This window comes from Lissotriton helveticus, chromosome 5_1 (assembly GCF_964261635.1).
Source record: "Lissotriton helveticus chromosome 5_1, aLisHel1.1, whole genome shotgun sequence".
NCBI lineage: Eukaryota > Metazoa > Chordata > Amphibia > Caudata > Salamandridae > Lissotriton > Lissotriton helveticus.
The window spans coordinates 1,676,282,951-1,676,295,878 of record NC_136065.1 but is presented as its reverse complement, the minus strand read 5'-3'; the positions used below and the strand labels follow the sequence as shown (position 1 = coordinate 1,676,295,878).

General features: G+C 47.4%; 1 protein-coding gene across 1 annotated transcript in view; it reads left to right on the top strand.

Annotated features, from left to right (window-relative positions):
* CARMIL3 (capping protein regulator and myosin 1 linker 3) overlaps positions 1-12,928 on the top strand; it is a 1,019,681-nt gene that overhangs the window by 754,531 nt on the left and 252,222 nt on the right. Inside the window, exon 29 of the mRNA XM_078644900.1 lies at positions 9,095-9,229. Coding sequence (XP_078501026.1) covers positions 9,095-9,229 — 135 coding nt within the window. The remainder of the gene's footprint in view (positions 1-9,094; positions 9,230-12,928) is intronic.

The following is a 12,928-nucleotide window of genomic DNA, read 5'->3' as shown; positions in this document are numbered from 1 at the left end:
AACATTCAGCATTGAGAATTTTGCACGTTGGAGTACCCAAGGCAGGCAACTCTAGAAGATGCCTTTTGAGATCAGTAAGGTCAAGCGAGACCAGGCCTAAGTTATCCTTGTGGCTCTGGATTGGGCAAGGAGTGTGTGGTAACCAGAACTTCTGCCCATGAGCATTAGTCCACCAATTGTGCAGAGATCCTCCCGTCAGAACAACAGGGTAGGGTTCTGGGGCCTGGTTAGCAGGGACCCAGTGCACTTTCAGTCGAAAAGCATCAGTACTATGGTAAAAAGTAAGGGTGACCATGTCAAGAGGAGGCACTTCCCTACAATAGCCCTCCACCCTTTCAGACGAAGGGGAATGACACTAACCTTTCCCAAGAGACTCTTCATTGTCTACGTGGACAAACCTGGAAAGCCCATCTGCATTGGCATGGTCAAATTTTCCCCTTTCATTCGCATCAGCCATCGGAGAGGCCTGTGGTCAGTTTGTACAAGGAAGTGAGTCCCAAACAGGTATGCTGTGAGCTTCCTCCGGGAACAAATCACAGCAAAGGCTTCCCTCTCAATGGCACTCCAACGCTGCTCCCTGAGGAGTTATCTGCTCATAAAAACAACTGGCTGATCCTGGCCATCATCATTGGTCTGCGATAGGGCTGCTCCTCCACCCCAATTTGGACCCAGCCATATGCAAATCAGTCCTGATCCTGTTCCTTATGGGAACAGTCCAGCCCAAACTGCCAAGCTAGGTCCTCTCTGGACCGGAAACAAGCATCCTGGGACCGGTTTCAGGGCATCGCCCTTCATCAGCCAGGCTAGCTTGAAGTAGTGGTGTAGTGAGCACGGGACCCACGTCTGGGCATACCCTTCCCACTTAGGGCGACATATGCAAAAGAAACAATTGATGGACGGAATGCTGGACAATGCAAACATTCAACCCCAGATAGAAGGATCTGGTTTATTCCATCATTCCTATTGCTCACCACACCACCCCAGTCCCTTGCTCACAGTGCCACTGAATTCAAGCTAGCTTGGCTGATGAAGGGTAATACCTAGCAACCGGTCCCAGGATGCTTGTTTCGGGTCCAGGGAGGACCTGGCTTGGCAGTTCGGTCTGGACTGTTCCCATGAGGCACAGGGTCAAGACTGGTTTGCTGTTTGCTGGGGCAAAACTGAGATGGCATGGTGAGCAAAAGAACTTTGGATTTAAAACAGATCTCTTGACTGGGGGTGAATGTATGATTTAGTCAGCATTCCGTCCATCATTTGTTTGCATAGCACTTTTCACCCTAAGTGGGATGGGTATGCCCAGATGTGGGTCCCTTGCTCACTGTACCACTGGATTCAAGCTAGCCTGGCTGATGAAGGGTAATACCCAGAAAACGGCCCCAGGATGCTTGTTTCTGGTCCAGGGAGGACCTGGCTTGGCAGTTCGGTCTGGTCTGTTCCCATGAGGCACAGCGTTGAGACTGATTTGCATATGGCTGAGTCTAAACTGGGGTGGCGTGGTGAGCAAAAGAACAATGCTTTTAACCCAGATCTCTTGACTGTCGGTGAATGTATGATTGATTCAGCATTCTGTCCATCATTTGTTTGCGTAGCACTTTTCACCCTAAGTGGGATGGGTATGCCCTGACGTGGGTCCCTTGCTCACTGTGCCACTGGATTCAAGCTAGCCTGGCTGATAAAGGGTAATACCCAGAAACCGGTCCCAGGATGCTTGTTTCTGATCCAGGGAGGACCTGGCTTGGTAGTTCGGTCTGGACTGTTCCCATGAGGCACAGGGTCAAGAAAGATTTGCATATGGTTGGGTCTAAACTGAGGTGGCATGGTGAGCAGAAGAACAATGGATTTAACCCAGATCTCCTGACTGGGGGTTAATGTATGATTTATTCAGCCTTCCGTCCATCATTTGTTTGCGTAGCGCTCATGATACTTGGTGGCATGATCTACTACCGCCAGTACAAATCTGTTTCCTGATGCTGCTTAGGGGACACGGGGACCAACAGCGGCAATCCCTACCCTCTCAAAGGGGATCCCCAACCACTGGTAGTGGAATTAAGGGGGTCTTTGGTTTGCTATCTGTCTAGCCACTGGCTTGACAGGTAACCCAAGAGCTGCAAAACTCCTTTATCTGGGACATAAGTGGCCAGTAGAAGTGGTTGCCTAACCTACTCCATGTCTTTGGCCAAGATGCCCAGCTAGGGAGATGTCATGTGGCAATGTGAGTCAGAACTCTCTGTACTTCTGACGCACTACCACTCTCCCAAAGGCACCAAGTTTAGGAACTCTGAACTCATTGTACAGGAGTCATTCCTCCCAATAGTTTCGGTAGGAGCCACTGACATCTCTGTTTTCCTGGTCGGCAGCTTGCTGTCTTGGACTCTCAAGAGTGAGACAGGTCTCCTCTACCTGGCAAAAATGGTAAACTTTGTTTACCACAAAACCGGAACACCGCATATCATTAAAACGTGGTCCTTAAAACGACTGTGTTGATACAACTCCTGACATTACTCCGCAAGTCAGAAACAACAACTTACTCTAGGGGTCAGAAGGTGTTGGATATAAAATCCAACATTTTCCCTACTGTTGCATGGACTGAATAGTAAATTATACTATAGCAACATCCAGCGCCCCCTCTAGAGCAAGTCGTTGTTCCGACTTGCGGAGTAATGGCATGCGTTATTACAGCGTGGTCGTTGTAATGACCACGTTGTAATGGCATGAGTACAAAATGCATGCAAAGTAATGTGGCATATTCGGCAAATATCTTCCCTAGAGAGTACACCTGGGACTAGGAGCTCTGGCTGATAAGGCCCAAGTTCCTGGGGCTCAGTTCCCTTAAGAGCTGACAGGTCTGCTCCCTGAGGAGAAGGGACCTGAGCTTCTGTCTCCAAAGAAGTTGGTTTCCCAGCCTTCTTGCCTTTTCTCTTGGAGGATTGGGCTATTATTCTAGGATCCAATTCTTTTTTTCACTCATGGCTTTGATCTGTGCTCTTGTTTTCACAAAAACCCATTCAGCTATTCCCAACATGGCTGCATGGGTTCTCAAACAGCACTGTGTACTGCGGGACAGGAACAATTTGGAAACGCTGATGGAAAGCAACAATATCCTCACCAAGATATTGACCCCAGAAACGCCAGTTAGCAAGCACTGAGATACATTGCGAATTCCGCCAAATCTTAATGAAGCAGAGCATATCTAAACTCCTGGAGCCACAGAATTGTTTTTTGCGACCAGGCTGTACCCATTACAAAAATAAATCTAAATATAAGCTACGGCAACAACCGACCAGAAGCCAATGAAGGGGCATCTAAAACTTCATCTTTTGCTCAAAATGGTTTCTCTAACCTCGAATCAGATCTCAGTCTGTGATTGTGTTTACAGTCGCATTGTTCTGGATTCCCCATTACCTTCCGGTCTAATTTCACCTATAAGGAGAGGTCCTGAAGAAGGTAGAGGCAAATTTTCGTACCCACCAAAACGTGCGTCGACTTTATGGATCCCCAGCTGGCAACATAACCATGGACGATAAAGGAAGGGTCCTCTCCATGATTAGAAATGTGTATGCCTTCACAGCTGGATGTGGTATGTGTGTGAAGTGTGTATGTATGAGTACGGTATGTCAGGCTGTGATGTGATATGAGGTACTTGTGGTGCAAGGTTGATCACAGTACGGGTCTTCCTGTGTAAACTATGTGTATAATGCACATCAATTTGAAATGTTGAAATGATGAATTTTATATAACAATATAGTATATAAAAGACCAGAAAAACAAAAAAAAGAAATGTTTTTTGTATTTAAAAAAAATCTTGTTTAACTTTTGAAAAAATTAATTCAATAAATAAGTATGTATTTGAATGAAATAATGTTGTAATTATTGTACTAATACAGCAAAGGGCAGCCCAGTGAGTTTATCTAAGCTGTCATTGAATCAGACACAGGTCGAGTGGGAGTGCTCTTGTAGCCTATATTGTTGTTTTATTCTCCCTTCTCCCAGACCTATAAATTATCCCTAGGGGGTATCTCTGGACATTCCATGGGTTCTCATCTGTGCCTCAGTCCACACTGAGGTCTCCAGATCATTGCCTAGCAAACATTCTACTAGAATTGCAGAGGATGCGACTACCTTCTTTTGGCCAGTAACCCATCCCAATTCCAAGGTCACCATAGCCATGCGATGAACCTTGGTAATGTTATCAGCATTGATAACTGGATACGCTTGTCCATTTGGGGCTCTGGGGATATCTGTTTTCAGTCACCATGGTGACACTTGCACCTGTATCCCTCAGTGTTTTTACTTTAACTCCATTTATATGTGGCTTTTGTTGGTACTTCTGCAGGCTTCTGGGCCGGACAGCTATTCCAACCCCTTTTCCCCTACAATACTAAAGTAGCTTCAGTGTGCTCTCTGACCTGGTCAGGGCAAATCAAGGATCCTATCTGGAGACTCGCAACCCCTGTGGGTGCTGCACTAGTGTGAGCCTTTTTGGGGCAGGAAGAGTGCCCAGTTTGGTGTCAATTCTGCTTACAGTTGAAACACCAGGCCTTTTTGGGATCCAATTTTTACCCTTGTACACACCCTTTGAATGGGAAGTTTCTCTGGGCGGCCCACCCTCATGAGCAGGTTTTTGAGGGCCTTTAGCAGACTCTGGGTTTTCACCCTTGCGTCCAACATTGTTCGTCTAGGGAGGATTAGTAACCCCTTTTTTTGGTCACCCCTACCCTTGGTCTTTATGGACACCCTTGGTTTGACTCAATGGTCAGCCTTCTTCCCCAGCTCTTGGGGAGAGACCAACCCTAAGTACACTAAGTACTGATGCAGTTTTACCGGAAGTAACGTTACTCAACAGATGCTATTCATAAGTAAATTATAAATCCAATCATAATCTTGCACCTTCAACCAGCCACCTAGTGTTTTGACTGAGAAGTCAACAAAATCTACTAAGGACTGACTCAAGGTTTTCTGAGTCTCCCTGAACTTAATCCTGTGCTCTTCAGTGGTGAGTCCAATGCCCTCAATCAGAGTATCCTTCACAACGTCATAAGACTCAGCATCTGCCTCATCCAGTGTCAGGATTCTGACCCTGCACTTTCCTGAGTACAGCACCCAGAGTAGAGAGTCCCAGTGTTTCTCATGTAACTTTCTCATTTTACAGGCCCTCTCAAAGGCAGTAAAACCATTTGGCAATGTCATCACCTTCTACATATTTGGGGACAATCCCTTTGAGGATTTTGATTAACAGTTTCCTCTCCTTCCCTATTTATTTTGTTTCTGCCACCACTTATTGGTGCTAGACCCAGTTCAGCCCTTTCTCTTTCTTTGGACAGAATTTCAGCCTCAAGGGCTGCTCTTCTGACTAGTCTCTCCAGGACTAGGTCCTCTTCATCTAGCTCTTCTCCCTGTTCTGAGTATCTCAAGCTACCCCCAGTTGGGGCAGACCCTCTAGGTATAATTGTAGGGTAAATGTGAGGGGGTACCATATCACCTTCTCTAGGGAGTTAACAGTGCAGTTTTCTGGAGTACCGTGTCCTCTGTCTCTTTGAAGGTGTCAGGATCTTCTGTGGAGTTGGTTTTCCAGGCTTAACTGACTAGTATACGTGTTAAATTTCTAATACAATGGGCTGAGGGACTTAACACAGTTCAAATTTAGAACATTTTGAAAATATCGAAATTTGCAAATATATTTTTGACTAAAGTCAATTGTGGATTTCTTTGTTGAATCACCTATTGACCAAGGGGCATGTGTAGGTAGCCGATTGCGATTCGCAAACGCCGAAATTCGGCGAATTTCGGCGTTTGCGAATCGCAAACGGCATTTTGATATGTAGGTGCCACTTAGCAAAATAAGGAATCGCAAAAATTGCGATTCCTTATTTTGCTTATAGCATTTAAGGAATTGCAATTTTGTGATTCCTTAAATGCTATGTAGGGGTGCCTTAAAAATTGCGATTTTTGCATAAGGAATCGCAAAATACCACCTATTTCAAGTAGATGGTATTTTGCGATTTCCTTCAAAAATGCATTTTTATTTTAAATTCAAAGTGCCATGTGGCGCACAGACATGCCCTTAGGGCATGTATGTGCGCCACATGTACTTACAGGCACATTCCAGGGGTGCAACAGGTGTCCTTTGGACACCCTGGCACCCTTGGAATTGCGAGTCTCAACGTGCGATTTTCACACAGAAAATCGCAATTTGAGAATGTATCCCCATTCATTCCTATGGGCCTTTTGGCCCATAGGAATGAATAGGACACTCATTCCTTAATTGCGATTCGCCATTTGCTAATCGCAAATAAGGAATGTTAAAGATTCGCAAAAAAATTGCGATTTTTTACCTACATTCCATTTTGCTATTCTCAAATAGCGATTCCTTAAAAATCGCTATTTGGGAATCGCAAAATGGAAATTACCTACATATGCCCCCAAGTGATATCAGCAAATGTAAAGTCTTGTACCCCACCATTGATCCACCAAAGTAGGAAGCTGGCTTATTATGTAGTGCACCAAAATGAGACACACTATTTACTTAGTCCAGACTACTTTAATTGGTTTACAGGGCTTAAATTAATAATCCTAAATGCTCTCTTTGTGGTATTGTGTTCAAGAAGTTTAGTTTTAACAGAGGGTAGTGTTAAGCATTTGTTGTGCAGAAAGAGCCAATAAATGAGACAGACACTCAAGAAGAAACTCGAGACCAATTTAGAGAAATAACACATATTTCTATATAATTTTAGACACCAAGATCATCTGAATCAGGTAAGTACTTAAGATTTTATGGATTTTTACAGGAAAAACAGTACAAAATCACAACTGTCAGATGTGTGGCATGAGCCTTGAACATAGTAATGTTATCCTGTGGAAGAAGTGCTTAGGGTACAAGGTGCAAAGAAACACCAGCAGTTCGGATTTACCTCTCCTGGTGTGTCTGGGTGCAGAAGTGCTGCTCACGATGGTAGCCTCAAATGCTGCCCGTTAAAGTCAATGGAGAAACCTGTAAAATGAAAAAGGCTGATAGTGGGGATTTGGGGACAAATCCGGCAGAACCTAAAGGAGGGCTTGGCTCTTGAGGTTCTCTGGAGCAAGGGGCACCATCAGTTGGCGATGTCTCAGGGTAATGGGGCTCGGGTGCAGAAGTGTTTTGTCTGGCAGGTCGCCTGCTTTGGAGACTCTCACTTCTTGTTGTTGACCTGGTGATGGGGGGCAAATAGGACAGCAGGGCCACTCTCGGTGTGGCCTTGGTAATGCTGACATCCCTCATCGGTGGGGCGGTCTTGGCAGGGTTGGGAACCGGACTGGACATGTAACCAGCCTTGTCTGCTGAAAGGGCTCAGGGTATTGGTGCTGGAGGGCTCCTGGAGGATCTAGCGGCTCAAAACTCCCTGGGGAGATGAGGCTGACCTGTGGGAGCCACAATGATGTCCTCCTGGGGTGTTTCTTCCTTGGTGGACCCAGTAGTCAGCAGAACAGTGTACCGGGCAGGTGCGATCAGTGGCTGCAGACTGCAGGGAAGTTGCTCCTTCACTGCAAGGGAGATTCTTACTGGTGGAAAAAGTGTTTTCAGCCCCCCAAGCCTTTAGGAGGATGCATAGCTGCAGGACGAGTTGAGTCTTTGCAATTGTCGGGACAGCAGCAGGAAGGGTTTGGGGCCAAATCTGGGGATGGTGCACAGTTCTTGCATTTGTAGCTCTTTTTGATCCTTCTTTTGTTCCCAGTAAGCAAACCTGGTGTCAGGGGCCTTCTAAATACGGAATTTAGGGGCATTAAGGTCAGTGTAAGGTAGTAGCCAATGGGATACTTGCCCCTGAGGTGACTACACAGTCCTTTATGGCCACTTCCTGGGGAGAGGGGGCATAAACCTGACCCAGAGTTCCTAGGTCCAATAAAAGCAAGATGGTGGAGCCCTTCTTTCATTGTTCACTTCAGGTAACCCACCTTAGGGTTGTGACTGCCCTGGAAGGGAACACACCTTCTTACTAGCTAATTTTCCTTCCTTTTCTGGTGCCAAATGGGCCTCAGGGCAGGATGTGGCATCTCCCAATGTCTGGGCAAAGCCAGGATCCCATATCAAAGCTGGTAAAGGCTTTAAAGCATCTGGCCATGATATGCTAAAATACTAGTCAACCCGCTGAAGGAGGTGTGAACGCCTTCCACCGGATCAGGCGCTGCTTCTGATCTCAGAGAGCGTGCTCTTTCACCTGCAGGTTATCTGTGATAGCAGGCTGGACGAGACCAGTCAGCCGGCACACTAAGAGACTTGTAGGATGCACGAGGCACCTCTAAGGCGCCTTCTGAGTCCATGTCCTGGCAGATCTGATACTGGTATCACTATGGATTTGTCAAGACGAGTTCTTTGAGACCAAGCATCATTATTTTGAGTGAAGTCATTATGTAGCCGGGTAACTCGTAATGACTAGTGGCCAGTACATATACTTAAGATGGCTTCATGAACATTTGCAATATTGTGGCAGTGGAACCAGACATCACAGGGGATGCTCATGTATATATGTCCTCACATACAATATAATTCACCCTGCCTTAGGGCTTTAAGGCATGCTGTAGGGGTGACTATATATATTATATGCAGTGTGCATGCCCATGGCACACAGAGAGTGTGCCATGTTGTGTTTTAAAAAATGGTTTGCACGATTTCATGCAGCCTGCAATGGCAGTCTGCATGCAGTTTGGGTGTGGGTCCCTTAGGGTGGCACAATACGTGCTGCAGCCCTTAAGGACCCTCTTTATTACCCATGCCGTAGGTACCAGGGGTACCATTTACTAGGGACTTACTAGGGTGCTTAAGTCCTTGCCAGTCGTGTTACAATTTACATGTGTTTTATTTTAATGGAAAATGCACTGACACTCGGGCCTGGTTAGCAGGGAGACAGTGCCCTTTCAATCGAAAAGCATCAGTACTAGGGCAAAAAGTGTGGGTGACCATGTCAGGAGGATGCACTTTCCTACATGTCCATGATGAAGAACTTTGATTACAAGTAGGTATTTTTTCTATCCTGTAGAAACATCGGTTGAATATGGAATTCCACAAAGTATTGACTTTCAGAGTACCTGTTTAAATGTATGCTCTGTTTGTCCTTTGCAGTCTCGTCATATAGTTGAACTGCGGAAACTGGCTCAACAAGAAGCTGAGATTCTGGGAATGCTGCAGGAATTGCCCCCCAAGAACATTCTGCGAGAGAATGAGGAGTTCACTGATGATGAGCTCTCCACCAGCATTGTAAGAGATTTTGCATACCCATTTCATTTATTTTCATTAACTGCATGTTAATTTGTGCTGGGATCAGTTCCATTCTTTTGTAGACCCAGAGCTTCATCTGGTTTCTTAGAGAACCTTAACCTCGATCTGAATTTTGTTTTACAGTGTGCAAGTGACATGTCACTTCCCAAACAACACGTTTTAGGCTTGGAATGGCTGTTGCAAACAAATGTCTGGGGCAGATCCTCACCAAATTTGCTTGTGGTGCCAGGGGTTGAGCCACTACTCTAAGGCCGACAGTGTTTTGTACATGAATGAAACTGAAGCCCTAAGGTTAAACTGTACATCACCAATTACTGGAAGACTCCGTGACAAGACTGGTCCAAGTTGGAAGTTTGGTCTTGGTCTTGTTCGAGATCTAGAAGTTGCTGGAGTTGTTCCAGAGGTCAGTCTTCGGGTAAGTCGAAGAAAAAACACAAGAAATCTAAATGGTGCTCGGACCATTCCGCCACTCACACTCCCCTGAGGAGGTGCGGGGTGGCACCATACATCTTGATCTCAGTAGCAAAGTCATTCAACTTAAGAGCCGATCCTGCAACATGTTACGGCACAACCAGAGTTTCCGGGGTCATCCATCACTCGAGCAAATCAAGAGTTCTGAGAAGATTTGCATGTTCCAGCTTGACCCTCCTAGACCATAATGGGCTGTCTCCAGCTCTAGTCTTTATTCTGCCTCCGGCACCACAGCCCGCAGCTGTCCCCGGCATATCGATGCCAATACTGACATAATCAATGTTGGAAGATGACACCCCAACTGTCCTCTATGATGTTGGCTTGACGTAGGTTTGACCTTGATTGAAGGCACATCCAACCACCATGGAGACTTTGTTTCCTTCACTTGATCCAGCCCTTTTGGTCTTCCACGAGTGAGTTTGCCCATGGTGCCAGTCGGGCCCTGTAGATCCACAGATGGATCCAGACCAGCGCTGGTCAAGACATCTTGAACCGCCTACAGTCGACTCTCCTGGTGCCGCCTTAATTTTCATCCCCAACTCTGATATGGAGCCAGATGGCCGTTGTCCAATGCCGATTGCTGCACCTTTTAGAGCCATTCCCTTCAGGCCCAAGCCCTATCCTTATGAGCTGGCACTTGGGGAAAATTGGGAGGGTGCACTGGACCCTTACAAATACCAGTCCCTAGAACCCAATTAGGACACTTGGTGTGAGAAATTGGCAGAAGCCATTGAACTGGACACCTCCCCAGATACTGGTTTGATTCTCCTCCTACCCTCGCTATGGAGGTTGGAGCCTTATCTGCTATATTGGTGAGGAGGGTGGCTGAGGTCCTGGACCATAACCTGCCCTTGAAGGCAGTCAAGACTACCGTCCAGCTTGGGGCCTGGTCCAAGCCCTACTTTGCCCGCCGCCATCGCCCCACCCTTGGGGACCCTATTTTCATCACCCAACACCCTACTCCAGAGGGCTTGGTGGTCCGAGTAAACCCTGACACATTCCCCGCTTTTCTCCGGATACAGAATACAAAACGCTGGACACATTGGGCTAGAAAATGTTCTCTTTCACCAGCCTGGCACTGTGATCAGTGAACACTGCATGCCTTTTGGGCCGTCACTCGCAATCACTCTGGAATTCGGTTGTGCAGGTTCTGCCTATGGTCCTGCTGGAGGCCCAGGCCATAGTTTCCCAAGCAATGGCTGACGGGAGAGACGCAGCCAAAGTTCACAATCCGATGTGTGCTGGACACAACCTACTTGATAGTCAGAGTAGTTACTTTGTCGGTGGCCTTACGGCATCACACCAGTCTTCGCTTATGGACATACACTTCAATGTCTCCCGTCTCTTCTGAGACAAGGTGCACTCATCGCTGAAAGCTTTAAGGATAGCAGAGCTATGACCAGGTCCTTCAGGCCTTTCTGTGGCACCTCGCGAACCCCAGTCTGCCTTTTGTCCAACCAGGTCTCCAACCAGGTTCAACCACCACTGCAACCAGGCTTTCCAGCCCCTAGGTGACAGAGGGCGCAGTACCCACAGACCTTGTGGGTCAGGCATGTGCACCACTCCCCCGGTAGCCGCAGGCTCCAAACCCCTTGTGTTCGCCCTCCCCTCATCATAGGCAACCAGTGGGGCCGGGATATGCCATCACCTGGACCACTACAGGTTCATAACATCCGACCATTGGGTTCTCCAGATTGCCCAAAGGGGCTACTCCCTCCCCTTTGTGACCACCTCCACTCATGCCATCCACTTGCGACAGGCTGACAGAGGACCATGTTTACTCCACCAAGAGGTAGCGGCTTTCTTGGCCAAGGGATCCATAGAGAGGATGTTGGCAGGAGAGGTAGGTTGGGGTTGCTCCTCCCACTACTTTATGGCGCCCAATAAGGACAGAGGCCTTTGTTCTATCCTAGACCTGTCATATCCTGGACCTCTTAAATTCTTCCACAGAAAGAAGAAATTCAAAATGCTCACGCTCGCTCAAGTCCTGTCTAACCTGGACCCAGGAGACCGGATGGTAGCATTGGACTTGCAGGGCGCATAGATCCATATTTCTTTCCTGCTTACCCACAAACGTTACCTGTGGTTCGTGGTAAGTCAAGAGCATTTTCAAGTCACCGTGCTTCCCTTTTGCTTTAGCAGCGCCCCTCAGGTGTTCACTAAGGTAATGTCGGTGATTGCAGATCTGCGGAGATCAGGGGTGCCAGTCTTCCCATATCTAGATGACTGACTGTTAAAGGGGGGCTTGCCCCAGGTCATTGTCTCTTACCTGTAGACTATGGCGGACCTCCTGCACTCGCTGCGGTTCACTATAAGCATGCCAAAGTCATACCTCATCCCTTTTCAGACACTTCCTTTCACCGGGGCTGTAGTAGACACAGTGCAGTTTCCTGCTTATCCTCCTGAACTGCAAGTCCAGGATATTCATGCTATGATACCGATGTTTCAGCCTCTGTCCTGCATTTCAATGAGACTGACTAGGATGCTGCTGGGCTTCATGACCACCTGCATCCTGCTTGTGACACATACCTGCTGGCATATGTGAGCTCAGCAGTGGGACCTGAAGTTCCAGTGGGTGCAGCAGAACGGCAATCTCTCCAACATGATCCAGATCTTGAAGGGAACTGCAAATGATCTGTAGTGGTGGTTAATGAACTGTGATTAGGTCAGTGGCAGACCCCTCTCCCTTCCCCAACCAGATCTGACAGTAGTGACGTGTGTCACTCGGCTGGGTCGGCCACTGGGAGAGGTGGAGATCAGAGGACTCTGGTCTCCAGGGGAATCCAGACTCCACATCAACTTGTTGAAGCTTTGGGCAATTCGGCTGGCATTGAAAGCCTTTCTACCATCCATCAAGGGAAGGCTAGTGCAGGTCTTCATGGTCAACACCACCGCCATGTGATACTGCAAGAAACAGGGCGGGATGGGGTCTTGGACCCTCTGTCATGGCTGGAATGTCAGGGCTTTTACCTGGTGGTTCAAAACCTGGCGGGCTCTCTGAACACCAGTGCAGACAAACTCAGCCACAGATGCATAGTGAATCACGAATGGCGTCTCCATCCGGAGGTGCTGCAAGGTCTCTTTCAGCAGTAAGAGGTTCCTTGGTTAGATGTGTTTTTCACCACCAAGAAAATGTAATGTCAGCAGGTTTACGTGCAGGTGTATCCAAGGCGGCTCTCTCTTGGAGAAGATTTTTGTATCAAGTGG